This window comes from Sebastes fasciatus, chromosome 16, assembly GCF_043250625.1.
Source record: "Sebastes fasciatus isolate fSebFas1 chromosome 16, fSebFas1.pri, whole genome shotgun sequence".
Classification (NCBI taxonomy): Eukaryota; Metazoa; Chordata; class Actinopteri; order Perciformes; family Sebastidae; genus Sebastes; species Sebastes fasciatus.
In genome coordinates this window covers 17789000-17807893 of record NC_133810.1, presented here as the reverse complement: position 1 = coordinate 17807893, position 18894 = coordinate 17789000, and the positions used below count along the sequence as shown (strand labels likewise).

At 40.1% G+C, this 18894-nt stretch overlaps 1 protein-coding gene across 2 annotated transcripts in view; it reads right to left on the bottom strand.

Moving 5' to 3' along the window:
* Positions 1 to 18060, bottom strand: part of pitpnab (phosphatidylinositol transfer protein, alpha b) — a 26445-nt gene extending 8385 nt beyond the window's left edge. The window contains exons 1-7 of one of the 2 annotated variants that reach the window (XM_074610681.1): positions 17882 to 18060; positions 10377 to 10407; positions 4403 to 4548; positions 3241 to 3332; positions 1806 to 1813; positions 1436 to 1510; positions 48 to 131 (exon numbers count right to left, since the gene is read on the bottom strand). In XM_074610681.1, the coding sequence (XP_074466782.1) occupies positions 48 to 131; positions 1436 to 1510; positions 1806 to 1813; positions 3241 to 3332; positions 4403 to 4548; positions 10377 to 10407; positions 17882 to 17898 (453 nt within the window). In that variant the 5' untranslated portion in view covers positions 17899 to 18060. The remainder of the gene's footprint in view (positions 1 to 47; positions 132 to 1435; positions 1511 to 1805; positions 1814 to 3240; positions 3333 to 4402; positions 4549 to 10376; positions 10408 to 17881) is intronic. The other variant, XM_074610680.1, reaches the window with a different exon arrangement.
* Positions 18061 to 18894: the final 834 nt, after the last annotated feature.

Here is an 18894-nt window from a genome sequence, read left to right as displayed (position 1 = left end):
AGTCGCTGTAATTTCCTCAATGTGGCTCTTAATATAAACGTTTTCACCTTCGAATCCACTTGGCTTCTGTCCGCGATATCAATATAGACTACGTCCACCTTCTTCCAGGTTTCTGCATCCAAACCGTGTACCTGAAACAGAAGCACAGAGCACAGCTGGATACAGGCACAGATCTCTGCAGGCAGCCCACACACAACCGAGAAGAGGACACAAGGCTCTGGGTAGAAATGGTTTTGTGAGCCAATATGATGCAAATAAAAATATACACAGGCGACACATTTCTCTGGTAATTAGTGGAATTCTTTTTCGCAGTTTTGCATGCTCACAGTTTGTTTCATTAACATATTCATTTACATATAGGAGTACTGTCCCAAAGTAATTATGATAGCCTATAACTACTGTAGGGGCTTGTTTCGGTATGTTCTGCACAAGAATTCATAGAGCAATTTTTAATTAGAGGACAAGTAAACAGACTCAGCCCATTAGATTATCAGGCTATTAAATAGGCTTTATCGGTTGCTATAAGCACCATAGATGTGGGTCAATAGGGGCCTACAACACCCACTAGTATGTTTTTATCATCTAGTCACATGGTAGATCACCAAAAGAAGGTATAAAAGAAGACGACAGCGACCTCTAGCAACCGTAGTAATTATGACAGGAGTAGAAGTGGAAGTCAGGCGCTGTAGTATACAGTGTGAAACTCTATATGGGGTGGAGGTCGGGGGACGATAAATGGGCACAAAACACAGGGTTTTCACCCAGGAGACTGGCGTTTGCATCCCATGTGAAGCCAACAACGTGTAGTTGTCTTTGGGTTCACAGGCGTTAAGTTTTGCTTTCACTTTTGAAACAGTTATTTTAAGCCAAAACAATGTTTTTCCCTAAACTTAATTAATTGGTTTTGTTGCCTAAACCTAAGGAAGTTGTATTTTTGTTGTCTAAACCTAAAGAAGATGTAGTTTTGTTGCCTAAACCTAAAGAAGTTGTGGTTTCGTTGCCTAAACCTAAAGAAGTTGTAGTTTTATTGCCTAAACCTAAAGAACCTTTTTTGTTTGTGTTCAAAATGTAATGTTTCATTCAGTTTTACGTGTTGCTATTAGGTTTCGCTTTCACTTTTACAACGTAGTAGGCGTAGTAGGCCCCTAATGAACCACATCTATGGTGCTTATGGTGACCAATAATGCCTATATAACTAGATAACAGTCAAAGCAGTGGGAAATGTTGTCAGTAAACATCTAGAGGAAAATAATAACAAATAAAAAACACCCATACAACATGTGAGATACAGTATGATTTCAAATCAAGCATTAGTGGTGTAACATTAGCATGTTTTTGCTAATGTTTAAAGTCATCCTAAAAACAACATTTTAAAAAATCCTCAAAATCAAAACACATGCATGCACCTCAGCTCATCACAGTCTTTACTTATTACATTTTCAAGGTGTCCCGTGTCAGGTTTGTGCCATGTCTCAATCTTGATCAGGAAGTTATCTTTCATATACTCATTCTGCAGAGAAAAGAGAAATAATCCTGAGTAACGTGGGAACAGTAAATCTACAGAATAAAATGTAAGCAAGTGAAAAACCATTAAACACAATTGACACAGGTCAGCCTCCTGCTCTCATTCACACACATACACAGAGTAATGGTGTCTGACTACCCCCGCTGCTGCTGTGTCACTGAAATAGATCAAATTTCTTTCTCAACTTTCAGGTTAATTTGCTCCCTCAATGGGCATCAGAGTTTTCTTTGTGTCAACGTGCATGAAATCTGTAAGTGGAAAAGAAAAAATAAATACTTACAGTGATAACTGCAGAGCCAGATGAAAGAAAGCGCAGGAGAAAACAGGGAGAAAGACAAAAATATATATTGCAGTTGAGGAACTGTGAGAAATGTAATAGCATTTACAGTATTAGACCATGTACAGAGGTTAAGGGGAAATGTTCAGCATGTCAGTAAAACATGTGTGTAGGTTCCGGTTGTGACTTTGACTGTTTGTATGAAAGATGGCTGTCTGGCAGCTGCTAGTGTGTGTTATCTCAGCCTGAAAGGCTCGAGTCACTGGACTTGCAGTTAATAATTCAACTTCTCCTTCAAGGTGGCGGAGACACAGAGACACAGAGATAGAGAGACAGAGACAGAGAGGTACGCAGAGAACGACAATCCCTTTGACAGGGTCAGCATCTACAATTCGAGTCAACTGTGCTCACATGTTTAAGTGCATTAAAGTTGATGTTTATTGTGGGACAGATCTCAAACACCACATATATCAAAATGTGAGTTTTCAGTTATTATGGTGGGTATGGTTGCAGCCTCCAGAATTATTTTGAGGCATTGGTTCCAGATTTGAAAAATTGGGTGGATGCAGTGGTAAAAATTGCATCCTATGAGTCCATGCTCAATAGATAGTTTGGAGGATGCAACTTCCTCCTGGGACCTCTATTGGACCTTTTATATAGATCGATGGAGTGCCTGTTTGGATTTCAAGAGGGGCTGAGTGATATGGCCAAAATATCTTCTATCACGATATAGGTCATTTCATATCTTGATAACAATATATATCACGATATAGCATGTTTTCTTGTAATTCATTAAATAAATAGTCAATATGAAATAACCACATGGTAAATCCTATTTCTGTATACTCCTGTGTGAATTAAATACTTGACAAATGAAATATGTGAGTATTTTTTGTCATTTTAAGAATTTGAGTGCAAAATTAACAAAACAGTTTTAAGTGACATTATAGAGAAAAAAGAAATAAATATAGGCCTAGCCCATATCATGATAGAAACGATATAGAATATGCACTATAGACACTTTTTATATCGTTTTGACAATATATATCGTCATATTCCTCAGCCCTAATTTCAAGCATAGCCAAAAATGTCCTGTGACTGTATCTCTAACTACTGTATGTGCTACTTATTTTTCATTTGTTTGACTTATGTTTTATTTCTTACACCATGTCTTGTAACAGAGACATCTACTCCTGTAACCCTGAAATGATATTAGGGTTTTCTGGCTGCTGAGAACAAACCCTTTCTTTAAAAAAAACATTAAAAACTTAAAGGCCAACCATGTCGGCAAAAATTGCTATTTCTGGTGTACCATTTGTCAATAATCATAACTGCTTTTCCACAGAGATTTGAAAGATGATGCTATGTGCATTTTTGTGTGCTAATACAAGGTTTGTGTGTGTGTGTGTGTGTGTGTGTGTGCATGTGTGTGCGCTACCTGTGCGACAGTACGGGTATGCGTTCCAGGCTTTCTCGTGGATGTTGAGAGCTGAAGCTGGAGCCAACATTCTGACGAATGTCGGGACTTTACTGCAGGACAGAGGAGTGAAGAGAGAACAGACCAAGGTAAGTCCAATGGTATTTGAATTACTTTATTTTTTACTTATCTAACTTTAGCCTATTTCAATCAGGAGATATTATGTTACACAGGTACAAAGCATAGTTAATAAAATCAAAATAAGATTTATGTGGTAAAAGTGGTATCAACCATAGACTGTATATAAAGATGGAAGACATGACAGCTCCCCAAAAGTGAATACAAAACATCTCAATCGCCCCCAAATAAAATTTAAATTTTTTTTCCAAAGATGTTTTTTGTCATTTTAGGTAGTTCTTATCACGCTGATGTATGTGTTCAAGTGTCTGATAAGTTTAGTTTTAATTAGTTATTTGATGCTATAAAAAGGGGGTGTAATGTGATGATTGACAGCTGCTCTGAGTGAAGTAGGCGCGAAACCGGTGGCTCAGGAAATAGTACGAGAGAGGAGATTAACTTTCCATAACTGTCACAAGTCTGTGTAATGTGTCAATTTGATCATAAATGTAGTTATAGAGATATTATGGTTAGTTGTTGTGTTTTTCAAGCCAAACAGCTGCCGTGGTGCTAACGTAGCAGCTAGGTGGCTCACACTAGCACGCTGCGGCCGAGCTCGGCTCGCGATTGGCTCGGGCGGGTGTGTGGGCGGGCCCTCGATACCGTGGCTCCACCGCCCGATCTCTACTGTGCAGACTTTGGCTCCAAATTACGTCGAAATCTTAAAATGGCAGCTCTCGTATCCGGGATAATTTGGCTTCACTTTTGTAGCCTAGAGTGGGAGGTAGTGGAGACTCGTCGTCCACATATACAGTCTACGGTGGGCCTATCAACTTTCTCATCTAGTAGGCAAATAAATATTATTTCCCAAAATGTTGAACTATTTCTAAAAAAGTAGCTTTCAGCTTATAGACTTTTTGGAGTGAACCAGGGAGAAGACTTTAAAGTGATGGGATAACAGACTGAAGCAGAGAGATGTATGAATGGATAAGAGCCAAGAGATGCGTCCTCGAGGGAGAGATGAATGAAATAGTCTTCCTGAGTGAACTTTTAAACAACCGCTTACCTCTGCAAATGGTAAATTTTGTGTGTATACTGTCCCTTCTCTCCATCCTTCTCGTAGGGTTCATTTTTTAGCACCTCCACTCCTTCTCCTCCACCCGTCTCATTCTTACTGGCCTCGGCCACAGAGTACAGCTGGCCAACCTGGTACTGAAAACAGAGGAAAAAACAGGTTAGACTAAGGAAGGAAGTGTGTTTAGAGGGCTGTGTCCCTGAACATGCACTATCCTGTTTTTCACAGAAACATACAGATATTTTTTTTTCATGTGTATTTCATCAGCTCATCTATTTCAATCTTAAATGGTGGATTATTTTTTCTTCTGATCCTTTTCCTGATCTCTACCTTCTCCTTTCCTTGTCCCTGAATCCTCATAATCTCCCATCATACCCTCTTGTTTGTCTTCTTGACCCATCAAATTTTATTTATTTCCCCCAGCTTGTTTCCTCTTTCACATACTGTATACTTTCTCATTCTTTCATCCCTCTCCTCCTCTCATTCCCCATCTTCCTGGTCCCTGAGTGAGTGTTTAAATACAGGACAATGGCTCCTTTCATTTCTCATCACCTCTAATCCACCAAATAACTTCTGCACAAAGCTGGACCAGAGCGCCAACACACGTACAACATCGCAAACAAGTCGATGTTATCAGAATTATTTTCACAGGAAAGAGATTCGTTTTATTCTATTGTACGTTAATGTAAAATCAAACCATGAAAATATTGTAGGGTAACAATTTACACACATATACAGTATAACAAAGCAACAACGTGTCAGAGAAAACCCACGATCTGGGAAACAGAGTGGATTTGACAATGAAATGTTGGTATTAGTTAAACTCTCATTAGTCATGTTGAAGAAATACAAGCAATGTGATGAGCCTGGCACAACAGGTTTTTTTTATAGATTTTCTTTATAGCGCACAAATCACAACTAAGTTTGACAGAACGTCTCATATGGAGTTAAATGGCGATCAAATGCTTTCCTGTCCCCTCCTTTAAAAAAAATAAAAATAAAAAAACTTTAACATTTTTAAAACTTAAAGGGACTATTTGTAACTTCCAGAAATGCTTCTTAACAGCGACACCTGTGGCCGTGAAATCAACGAAAGTCAACGTCGGGCTCGCGCTTGCTCGCTCTGAATATACCTGAACGAGCATCGCTCAAAACAGTGAGGCGACACACGTCAGCTAAAAGCACAATATCACTCTATATTTCACCTGCTTGGCAGTAATGTTAGCTGACCAGACGAAGGTCTCTCCATGAACATGATTTAGATCTGGTCCTAGTGTTGGCTTTTCCTGCCTAAGTGCAGGCTGATGCAGCGGGGCTCTGCAGCATGTCTCCTCTGCTCTCTCCGCCCGCAGCCGGAGAAAGCAGAGGAGACACCGGCACCCAGTCGGTAACGAGAGGGTAACATAACTCTCTGAAGAGCTCCGTCACTGTTGGTCTGGAGGAACTGCAGAATTTATTTCTGCACAAACGTCCCCTGTGCATTCACTAGATATTCTCAGAGCTAAACTCTTCTGCAGTGTGTAGTGAGCGCGCGTTCACGTCTAGAGGTGGAGCGAGACAGCGAGGACGCGCGCGCATTCTGAGTGAAGGAGAGCATGCAGCGGAGACGAGGCTCCAGCCACATGCGAGCGCGCATATGCGAACGCGCATGTGTGACGACCCGCTACATTTATGCGCGTACAAAGTTACAAATAGTCCCTTTAAAGTTAAAAACCTAAAAAAAACTTTAAAAAGAAATATGGAAACAGCAACTGAGCAATAAAATAAAATGAGAGCACAGTTAATTCATAAATATGAGCAAAGCATTACGGAAGACACCGTAAATTGCAAATTAATAAAAAAGGTAAAATGGTAAATAACAAAAATGTGAATTTAAAAAATCTACCTATTTATCTGTTAATAAACTATAAACTATGGTGGAATAAAATATTTTAAAAAAACTGTCTTGTGCATGTAATGATTGAAGCTGCTGTCTATGATAAAATTGGTTTATTTTCATCTTCTGCAGCAGATTGTTTGAATGTTTGTACAAATGAATAAATCCAGAAAATAGTTCTCTCGCTCTGATACAGAACCTCACATTAATGCTTTGAGTTGCTGAAATGTTTTCAATCAAACTCCATTGTAGCTACAATATTTGACTTTTTTAGGGTTCAGGAATACAAGTTCTTGATAAGTTTTTTTTCTTCACCTTGAAAGACAACAAAACACATAAAATCATCTCCTATACGCACGTGTTACACTACATGCCAGGGGTTTTCAACATCTGAGACTGTGGGCCTCCTCTCAGACAAAGCTTGGAAAAAGGCTCCCCTTCACCCCCCTTAGTTGACCTGCTTAGTTTCGCTCAATTCCCTGGATGCCTATGGGATCACAATTATGTTATTTGATCCCATAGTCATGCAACAATTGAGCCAAGGTAGCCTAATATTGCTGTTAACTTCAGACTACACCAACTACAAAAAAGGTTTGTCCTAACTCAATTATTAGTTTCTTATTCTGGGAAAGTGGGAAAAAAAACAGTAACATTCCCCAAAAACTATTGTATCTCTGAACTATCTCTTTAACCAAATCACTCACATTTAAGCTATTTTATGTGATCTTCTTTTGATAACTAATGTAAGATTTTTCACTTCCTCCCCTGAAACAGTCTAGAGACCCCTTGGAGGTCCGCCTCACACTTTGAAAACCTCTACTGTATACAACACGATTTCAGGTTGTAAACGTTGCTACACTTTTTTTTTAACTTTTTTTGCAATTACAGCTACCAAAAACATCTGCAACAAATCTATTTTAATGTTATTAAATTGTTAAGTTGATTTCCCTCCATAAGACGCATTGCGATTTCTCCTTATCAATTAATGTGACTGCCTGGAGGAAATTTGAAAGCTCTCGGAGCAGATTTCCCTGAAATTTGGAAAACCAGTAGCAGGCCTTAGGCACGCCGAGAACTGATTAGACTTTAGTAATAATTCTAGATAACTCATATATCATTTAAGCATAACTATGAAATGAACAGGGATAGTGAATTGAGGCCAAATATCTTAGATATGTTTTCAGTGGGACTGGATGGTTACACTTTGATGTCTACCTACATATCCTTTATTTAATGGCAACTACTCACAGTGTTCAGAACGACAGTGACAGATTTTGGATGTTAGGAAGGTGAGCAAAGACAAGCCACTATTCAGAAACTGCTCTTTTTGGCTGTGACCTTGTGGCCTATTGTGCGCATTTAAAAGGTTACTCCTCCACAGCAACAGCAATGAAAGACAAAAAGACAAACCAAGATAACCTGTGCCAACCTGGTTTAAATGACCTTCACATAATGTGAAGATGAAACAAAGAAGCAATAATAGTGACCTTGATGGTCTCTGGACTGTGTCAGGGTTGCAGGAGAGCAACAGAGACTCTGCTCCCTCAAGTCAGCTGCAGACACCGCAACCGCCGACTAAATAAATGGGATGCAGGAACAGCAAAGCCTCCTGGGTAACAGACAGTGTTGGACAAATATAATTCAACCTTGCCTTGTGGGGTAAGTCCATTTTCAGTTACACCAGAACTCCACAAAATTAAACACTGATAAAGCTGTAGGTTAAAATCTGCTCCTGGGAGGAAGTTAACAGACAGGAAATTCAATTCAGGAAACTCTCCAGGGGTTTCAACAGCTGGAACAGCCTCATTCAACATGCACTCCCCTCCAAAACAAAACCTTTGCTCAAAGAGATTAATCCGTAGTCATCCCTAGTGAAGATGCAATTGTTGTGCTCTGTGAAATAATTAATCAGGGAAAGAATTGATAGAAAGGAAATCAAATCAATGATGAATTGAAGTGTGATTTGGTGGCAAATAACTGAAGCTTGCTGCTTCAGACAGTTTGGATGTAGAGTGACAGAGACGACGAAGCTCTGAAGGGATGTGATTCAAGGGCAGAGGGGACGTTACTCAACAGTATTCAGGCTCCCATTTTAGTCAAATAATTCACTTTTTTTGTATGTTTACCAGTGTGTAAATCATGACATAGCCTGCTGACCATCACACAGTTTCCGGGCCTCCTGCTCTAGAGGAAACATGCCTCATTATGTAGAGATATGATCAAGATCAAGGCTACAAACACACACAGTTAATGAGAAGCAACATGAGTAGATCTGAAGCCTCCATGAGTCAGAGGAAATGCAAGGGGATGAAATCAGGGGGACGTATTGCTCCACTGGTTCTGAGTTTGAGAATGAAAATGAAAATATTAGGGCTGTCAAAGTAAACGCGATAATAACGCGTTAATGCAGATCTGTTTTAACGCCACTTATTTCTTTAATGCATTAACGCAATTTCCGATTTTTTTTAGCCACTTTTTTTAAGTTTTAGAGCTAGAGTGAAGATCCATGCTTGTCACGAAGGAGGTTAAATAACGCTCCAAACTTACGCTAAACTTTGTCGAGGAAAAACTGTAATGGCCATTTTCAAAGGGCTTCCTTGACCTCTGACCTCAAAATATGTGAATGAAAATGGGTTCTGTGGGTACCCACGAGTCTCCCCTTTACAGACATGCCCACTTTATGATAATCACATGCAGTTTGGGGCAAGTCATAGTCAAGTCAGCACACTGACACACTGACAGCTGTTGTTGCCTGTTGGGTTTGAGTTTACCAAGTTATGATTTGAGCATACTTTTTATACTAAATGCAGTACCTGTGAGAGTTTCTGGGCAATATTTGTCATTGTTTTGTGTTGTTAATTGATTCCAAATAATAAATATATACATATATTTGCATAAAGCAAGCATATTTGCCCACTCCCATGTTGAGAAGATTATTAAATACTTCACAATTCTTCCTTTAAGGTACATTTTGAACAGATAAAAACATGTGCGATTAATTTGTGATTATTCGCGATTAACTATGGACAATCATGCGATTAATTGCGATTAAATATTTGAATCAATTGACAGCCCTGGTAGAGACATGATCAAGATCAAGGCTACAAAAACACACAGTTAATGAGAAGCAGCAACATGTGTAGATCTGAAGCCTCCATGAGCCAGAGAAAATGCAAGGGGACGAAATCAACGTATTGCTCCGTCAACTGCCTTGTGTTTTTTTTAGTTAGAATGACAATGAAAATATATAAGTATGAGCACAGATCTGAGCATTCACTCCTCAGATGTGGCTTCTTGAAGTCCTACAGTATGGCTGATGTGGCATTGACCCAGCCCAATGCATTAGGGGCGGTCGCTGTCTCGGCTGCAAACCGGTTATCGTGTCTCCGAGCTCTCGCTGCTGCTTAACGCTCAGACTCGAAGCTGTTTAAGAACAGATGAAGTACTTGTTGGCTACAGTGGTCAATATTTATTTGCCAATAATAAACAGCACAAGTCAAATGTCTCCAACAAAAGTGGATTACTCTCATGTAAGTGCATAAATATGTGGGCAACAGCCAGGGTTGTTGTACAGAGGAAGTCATGGAAGTAGTTTCAGGTGACTCATTTAGGATGCAGGCCTGAATAGAGGAGCAAACTGCAATGGAAATGAGGATAGCAGGGGACAGAGAGGAAAAGAGGACGAGGACAGTGAAAGACTATGCTGACTGTGTTGGTTCTATCTGATAGGAACCCTCTTTAATATGATGAAGAGTTTTTCCTCACAAGGTGATCCCTGCTACATAGAGTGGATGTATGATATGTCACTCTGGGAAATATAAAAGGTCTTATATGTGTGTGTGTGTGTGTGTGTGTGTGAGAACATAAATGATAAAAAACACATATTAAAGTCCAAAAGGCCACTCAAAAAAGAGTCGCTTTAAGTGATGGAAGGCACTTGTGCTTCACTCTTATGAATACAGTGAGCCAAAGAATCAGATAACAAAAGCTGAGCCTTGAGCCATTTTAGCTAACGCACACACACACACACACACACACACACACACACACACACACACACACACTGTAATAATCTGAAATGACACTTACCTCTTCCACAGAGATAGGAAGAATCACTCGACTGGAAGAGAAGGAAAAAGAAGGGAAGCTACTCAAACAATCATAAAGAAACAATCTAAAGTGAAGAAAACATGACATTGAGATGTAGATAGTTTCTATTGTCTTAAAGGAACAGTGTGTAACATTTTAACAGATCTATTAGCATAAATGGAATATAACATTCATAACTATGTTTTCATTAGTGTATAATCACCTGAAACTAAACCTGGCTCTAGAGCAACCCATTCTCACCCCAAACTCGTCAAATACCGCCGCAAGGTCAGTGCCCATCGGCAGCGGAGAGATGCACGGTGTAGCCCTCTTGCGTTACTTTTGGATGGACCGGGGATAGCATGCCAATAGACGCTTGTTACATGCATAGTGTCCTTTCAAAATAAACTTCTGTTTTCACAGGAAGTTAGGTTTATGCAATACAACCACTTAGGTAGGGTTAGGAAACGGTCGTGGTTGACGTTAGCTTCACTGACTAGCGACTCACATGATAGTGAAGTCATGTGACTACTGACTGACGTGACAAAATAAGTCAACATTACGTTACGTTTAACACGGGACATGAACAGCGGTCTCCTGGTTGAACGTCTTGTGTTTGTTTGACCCATCCACCACCCCTCCTGTCTGCCCTGAGCGGACTCTCGCACTATAAATACTACGTCACTTGCTATGGCCATCGAATAACTCCGCGGGTGGGTTTACATTGGAGTTAGTTGACAGCCCTGTTCGTCACATACTGTTGCTAAAAGGTGCCTCCGTGGGGCCTGCCCAATTGGCGGTATTTGACGGATTGGGATTGAGACCAGGGTTGTCTACACAAAGCCTTTTGCATATTTACGTTATGGTGAAGGCCACCGTAGTTCTCCGACACGCTTGTGAAACTGGGGTAACATGAGCCGCAGAGTGTAAAACCATGGTACCGCTAGCCACTGTCTGACTTCCGTTGCTCTGAAAGTAGCGTCATTATGGTAAGGATGGCCTCTGAGCAAAGCAAACGGCGTTACCACGGTACTCAGTTGGTTGCAATCTGCAACTACACCACTAGATGCCGCCAAATCCTACACACTGTCCCTTTAAGACTGATGCTTGTTTTAACCAGCTCAAATTCAAAATGTCTGTTTGTCCCGTGAAAAATCCTGTGATGTAGTACTGTCCTTTTATACTGATTACTTCAATCCCAATACACGTAAACTATTCAAATTTCTCTGATAGTGTAGCAAGAGTTCCTTTGGTTTCACTGTACTTTCCTGTGTGAGCAAAAATATTATAAATTGAGCTCCTGAATTCATTATTGGCATTATAATATGACATTGATCATGCTTTAATTTGGTGATAATAAACTTTCTCTGTGGACTGGATTAGCCTGGAGAAATCCTGTGAGTGACATGCTGACAACATGAACTGACATCTGTAAGCGTTCAGCTCGATGGGGATCTGGACACCAATTATCTGACGAACATGCATCTTTTCTGTGATGCTGTCTCAGAGGACTCTTCAGCTGAGCTGTAGTTAGCCCACAGGGATTTGTAATGAGGAACTATATGAGCTTTACGAACGGTACATGACAATCAAACAGTTATGGGCCTGACTAAGTTTTGGAGGAATTTGACCTCTCACAGAGTAGAGAGTAGACTTCCTTCTAGGCTACATTTCTATTCTTTGGCATGACACCTCCTTTATTAACAATAATTATTATAGGATAATAAAATCTAACGTGGATTCCAAACAGCCCATTAAGTATGAAATTCACGCATTTCACTTTGACGATGTCACACTGAGTCATCAGCAGAGGACAAATGATCTATTCTTCGCTGTTCTCAGGAAAAGATGAGAAAATGCTTCACTGAAGCAGGAAAACGGCGAGATAAAATGTAAAAACTGAGCTGTGAAGTCTGGTTTTCAGGCTGAGCGCTTCTTCTAAAAAGGTTTAGAACGGTTTCCATCAGAGGTTATACTTTATATGAGGAGAATCATTGATTTGATTTTTCTTTTACATCTTTGTATTAGGGGGGGGTACAAATAAGGATAGCAACATGTAACCATTTGTTACAATAAAGGAAACTATTAACATCATAACTATAATAAAAGTGACTATTATCTATGACTTCAAAGGCTGCTCTGCCAGTGAAAAAGAACTAACTGTTTTCTCGCCGACTGCACTTCCTCCTCATGATTCAGGTGTTATCTACTGTATGTATTGTATAAGGATATTGCTGCTGAAACCCAGCTGTGCGCTCATGGGCCTCATGCAGGAAGTGACATAAGAACACATTTTTATTTATATCCAAGATGTGTTTTTATTTTGTTAGTACCCGTTGATTTCTGGGATTTTTTATTTTTGCTCTTCTCTTGGTCGAGAGCACTCTTACAAGAAAAAAACATCTTGTTTTCACAGTCCATAAATTGTTTGTCTAATGCAAGGAATCATAAGCTTGAAATTTGAGGAACATAAAAAAACGTATGAAGGGCTATCGATTAAAATAGTTAATCGTGATTAATCGCAAATGAATCACCCATTTTTTTTATCTGTTCAAAATGTACCTCAAGGGGAGATTTGTCAAATATTTAATGCTCTTATCAACATGGGAGAGGGCAAATATGCTTGCTTTATGCAAATGTATGTATATATTTATATTGGAAATCAATTATCAACACAAAACAATGACAAATATTGTCCAGAAACCCTCACAGGTACTGCATTTAGCATAAAGAAATATGCTCAAATAATAACATGGCAAACTCAAGCCCAACAGGCAACAACAACTGTCAGTGTGTCAGTGTGCTGACTTGACTATGACTTGCCCCAAACTGCATGTGATTATCATAAAGTGGGCATGTCTGTAAAGGGGATACTCGTTGATACCCATAGAACCCATTTTCATTCACATATTTTGAGGTCAGAGGTCAAGGAACCCCTTTGAAAATGGCCATTATAGTTTTTCCTCCGCAAAGTTTTACGTAAATTTGGAGCATTATTTGACCTCCTTCCTGACAAACTAATATGACATGTTTGGTACCAATGGATTCTTTACGTTTTCTAATATCATATGATGTCAGTATCTTCACTCTATTATCTCGTTAACTTTGAAAGCCCTAATTATTATATGTTTTACAGTAATTATGATGATTGGATAATAAAAATAAAGTTTAAGCTTATTTAACCGTACCTCAATGTGACTACTAGTGAAGTTATTCTTCTTCTTACAGATTTTTTTTAGCGGCATCTCTCCAATTCTTGGGCATGTGCCAGAGTAATTGCACATGGCACAACACCTGCCCTTATATAGTGTTTAGGGGGCGTTGCCTATGCTAATAATACACAATTGGCCACATGCTTCCAATTTATAATCCAGTGGGATTCATCATTCAGCACACTTGGGTAAGAGCAGGTTTTGATGGTTAAGAATGTTTTGTGCATCTGGAGCTGACTTCTCTTATATTTGCTCTTAACAGAAAATTAAGAGAAAATATAAAAGAAATTTAAGAGAATGTCACTTCATGTTGTGTTCTATAATTTTCTTGGCATTTTTTGCATTTTACAGTCTTTAATTGTTTGAAAGTTTTTATAGTTACAAAAAATGCATGACCGTTTCTGCAGGACAGGTGAACACCGGCACCTCCTAGTGGCTAGAAACTGACTACGCATGTGGCCGACAGTGGCTGTACTGGACCTAAAATAGTTGAGAAGCATCCATGTATGTACACTGTCCATTTTTCTGGATGAATAAAAGTTAACAATAACATTATCCATATACAAATAGCATTATGTAGTTTGTGTATTCCTGCCGTTTTGTCCTTTGCCATGTTTTGTTTTGTGTCAAACATTTTTCTGTTTCACAGCTATGTTTACAAAAGAGTTTTGGGAAATGGAGCTGCCTAACAAATGACCACATAAGTTGCTCCAACAAAATGATGACATCCATGCCAACTCTCTTTTCAGAAGAAGCCCAGAACAAATGTGTCTTTGTGCACAGTTTGACTGTGTGGCAGCAGGCCAAGTGAAACTAAAATGAAAGATGATGGCAAAACATACAACTAGGAGTATGTAGTGTATATCTGTTACTCAGTAATCCATTATCAGTGCAGTGAACACTACGATGCACAAGGAAACAAACCCTACTGTTATTTAATTCTCTTTAATTTACATGTATGATGTAAGACAGCACAATTTAGCAGCCATTACCTACAGTATTTACTAAGAAATGTATTAGACCTATTATGGTATAATGATCAGTGTTTCACTTTTTAAAGGTGTTATTGAAAACATTTTTATGTAGACGAATATTTAAAAAAAAAAAAAAATGCACCCACAGAGATTTTAGAAAGGTGCTGAAAAAAGTATGGCTTTTCCTGAAAAAAATATTATGATTGTGAGTTAATCATAATTTTTGTGTGTTTTTTTATCTCTGTGGAAGATATCTGACACGTGGTTTCCACTTCTAAGAAGGCTTGTGAGCCAATAGTAAAACAACGTTGGTATCAAGTGGTATCTCTGTGTCGTCAGTTAGTGTGGAAAAAACTTATTAGTGGCTGAGATTGACGCTAAGTGCTTGGCAACGACTTGTTGTGAAGTAAATGCAATGGAACGGTGCAGGAGAATGCGACATCTAGTGGCTGAATGTTATCAGTGTTATCAAGATCACCTTTAAGTAACTGATATAAAGAAAGTAGGTTAAAGGAACACTGTGTAGCATTAAGGGGTTTATATCTACATAAGAAGCGTGTCCTCTACACAGAGTCGGCCGCCATGTTTCTACAGTAGCCGAGAATGGACAAACCAAACACTGGCTCTAGATATGACCATTCGCTTTTTTGCGTCGGCCACCGTAGTTCTCCTACACGCTTGGCACACGGGATAAGTTTCAATTGAATGCCATCTGCAACCTCACCGCTAGATGCCGCCAGACACTGCACCTTTAATGTGTTCATTTGCCTGTAACTCCTATGTGTAATGTAATATAATATGAAATCTAATGTAATTAGAGTCCTGCCATTTCGTCCGTAACGTGGTGATGTCACCAAGTAACTAATTTGCTTTATACCCTCAAACAAAGCTGGTTAGAGCGGAACTGGAGCGGAGTCCGAAGAGTTTTGTTCAATCACAACAGAGTGGGCCAGCTGACCAATCAGAGCAGACTGAGCTCTTTTGAGGGTGGGGGGCAGGAGGGTTCAAGCAAAGTGTTTCAGACAGAGGGAGAAACGAGGTGCTGCAGCACAGACGGTATGAGAAAAGTAAAGCGTTTTTTGAACATTACAGCATGTTCTAGTAGAAACCCAAAATACAAGTGTATGCACCTGATATTAAGCATTAATAGTTCCTTTAAAAAAAACTATTTCTGAGTATATACATGGATGGAAGCAGCAGCTTAAACACATACTGCACTACACCTCCTTTCTCTGACATTTTGGGCCACATAATGCACATGTACAGTATGCAGCGTTGTTGATTGTTTTGTAACTGTGTGATGTATGCCCAAATTCAGATAATCCTGTGGCCCATTCACCGCCACTGAATGTAATCTGGGTCTGAGTCCCAGCCAGACGTTGGATGGGAGGCCAGATGCTTTAAGGAAGGCAGAGACGGTCTGTAATGTCAAATGACAATATTAAAATAGGATTGAATTTACAGCATGTAAGTACAGATCTCCCAAAATAAGTCTTTTGTGCAGCTTAATGTGAGGTAAATGTCAAAAAGAGCTACATTTAAATACAAATTTAAAAAGGACTGAAGTCACCTTAATACTCTCTGTCTCTCTCTCTGCAAATCTCCTTGGTCTAAAGGTCTTGACAGGAAGATCAGGTGTCTCTCTGTTGCTTCAGAAAACAAACACCCCTCTTCTCTACTACATTGTTCGTCTTTTCTCGCTGTCTCTACTCTTTCGCTGCTCATTTCTCATTCTCTTCATCACATCATATATTGTCCAGTGGCTCTAGTATCGCTGAACACCTGCCTTTTGGAGAAAAAGTGGACCAGGAGTGATTTAGGTCAGTGGTTCAGGTGAGCAGTACAGAGTCAGTCTGCGCTACAGCAGCACATGGATCAATTTACTCTTTGTCTCTTGACCCCTGTGATGGCATCTCGGTGTATGCATGTGTGTGTGTGTGTGCATGTACAAGCCTCTGCTTGTGTGTTGACAGCGTGTATAAGTGCATTCAGCATTTAATCGTGACCGATTTAATTAATTTCCAGGCAGACTGCTGAGACCCAGACTCTCCCTAATCACTTCAGATCTTTAGCCATGCCATCACTCTCATCCTGAGCTCTTTTTTTTAATATGCTGGGCCATTAATTGATTGAATACATTTGGTGAGAAATCAAGACAATAGTTATTTTTAGGGCTGCCAATAACTGAAAATGTGTGCCAAAAAAAATTCAGCAGCACAGCTCTGACCTTGCCACAGAATTGCAATAACTCAATGAAAATGCATATATCTTAGAAATACATTTTGCATAGAAAAGAGGATGCAAAATCATCTGAAACTAAAAAGAGTGGAGGAAACTAGACTGATTTTTTTTTTTTTTTTTTACAGGTGGGTCACTCGCTCCTTAAGGCAAAGTGAGTCTGGTGTTACAGGCTGACACCAGTTAAGAGCATGAAAATGAAACAACCACTGATGATTCTTCTTATTTCAAAGCCAATATCATTCATCTGCAATCTGCAATCCATCGGCCCTATAGCCTTATTCTAACCACCAGCTGATTCGGAGCAGGCCTCAGTTATCCTTGCAGAACACTGAGGCCTGCAAAAGCAATGTTTTAAAGTAAAAAAAAACGATTGCACGCACGATCCCACTTGATGTGCCATCCAGTCCCTTCGGCACCAGCTGTCAAATTCTAAGAATTGCCTGACTGGTGCGTCAAAAACTCGACATTTGCCTCTTTTTTTTTTTGCCTCACCTCTACCTGCCCAACCCTCTGTACACCTCCACCATCTCCATTCCTCCAGAGGGAAATGCTCCATCGGTCGTTTCACCTTCACATCAATAACATGGCCACAGCAGCGGCTTACAGGAGGATGGATGGACGCTGGCACGGCGCGACGCGACGCGGCTTAATACACCAGCCATTTCTACCTCAGCACCACCACCACCACCACTCCTCTATAGAGCATCCGTCATTTTACGCACCACAGCAGAGGACATTTAGCCAAATGTATCCTCCACTGTGAAAAGCATCCCATCCATTCACTTGAGGACTCGTGATGCAAAATGTGAAGGGCACAGCCATGCCTGTGCGCGCACCGGCTGCTGATGCTGCCACGGTTCTCTCAGGTTTATTATCTGACTGCTTGATGGTGATGGTGATGGAGTGTCGCAGGCTGTGCGTGAGAAATGATGGGATACAGGATGTCGCCATCACCATCACCCTCCTGGCCGCCGCACTCTTTTAATTCCACTCCGGGGGCCACAATGTCAGCCAGACGGATAAACGCGCGCACAATCCCCTCCTCACCCCACACACACATGCACACACAGCTACTTACAATTCCTTTATGAGCATTTTGTGGCGGTGCAGTCAATAGGCCCTATGTGTCCAAGAGGGGAGCAGCTCAGTATCCAGGTCCAGAAACAGGGTCGGTACCTCCCTCCGCTGGTCTCTCTTTTCTCTTCTTTCTTTCTCCGCTTGCTGCTTCTCTCCCACCTCTCTCCCCCTCTCTACAGTGTCATTCTACCTCCACGGTCGCTTATTTTCTTCAAATTCACTTCCTGCTCGGGGCCGCGGCGCGGCGGTGCTGTTGCGCGCAGAGCAGCGAGGCCTGTGCAGAGCAGAGCAGAGCAGACCACACACAGAAAGGAGGGTTCAACACCACCACCAGAGGGTGACTGTGTGGTTGATGTGGTGGTGGGTCTATATACAGCCTATTGGCAGAATGACTGATGAGGGACTAATGGAGCCATATAATTATAATAAATATTGACAATGCATATAGCCTATAAAACCGACTAATGCCGCTGATTCTGGAAAAGCTAATACTCTTTTACGAAAATAAATACAAAATAGTTCAAGTTTATTTTTAATTAAAACTAATACTAACAAAGCTGAAATAAAATGTCGGCCCTATAGGACTAGGGTACTCTATCAAAAAGTAAGCACAACTACAAGCCAATACCTTTCTGTAGGCCTTTAAGGCAAGAATACTTAATTATACTTTTCTTATGAAGGCTATATCTCGATCAAAAGATTAAGTACAACAAGTAAGTTTATAAGCCATGTATACTTAGACTTTTCTGTATACTTGTCAGTATGAGCCAAGTATACTTAGACTTTTCTGTATACTTCTCAGTATGAGTCAAGTATACTTAGACTTTTCTGTATACTTGTCAGTATGAGCCAAGTATTAGACTTTTCGGTATACTTGTCAGTATGAGCCAAGTATACTTAGACCTTTCTGTATACTTGTCAGTATGAGCCAAGTATACTTAGACTTTTCTGTGTACTTGTCAGTATGAGCCAAGTATTAGACTTTTCTGTATTCTTGTCAGTATGAGCCAAGTA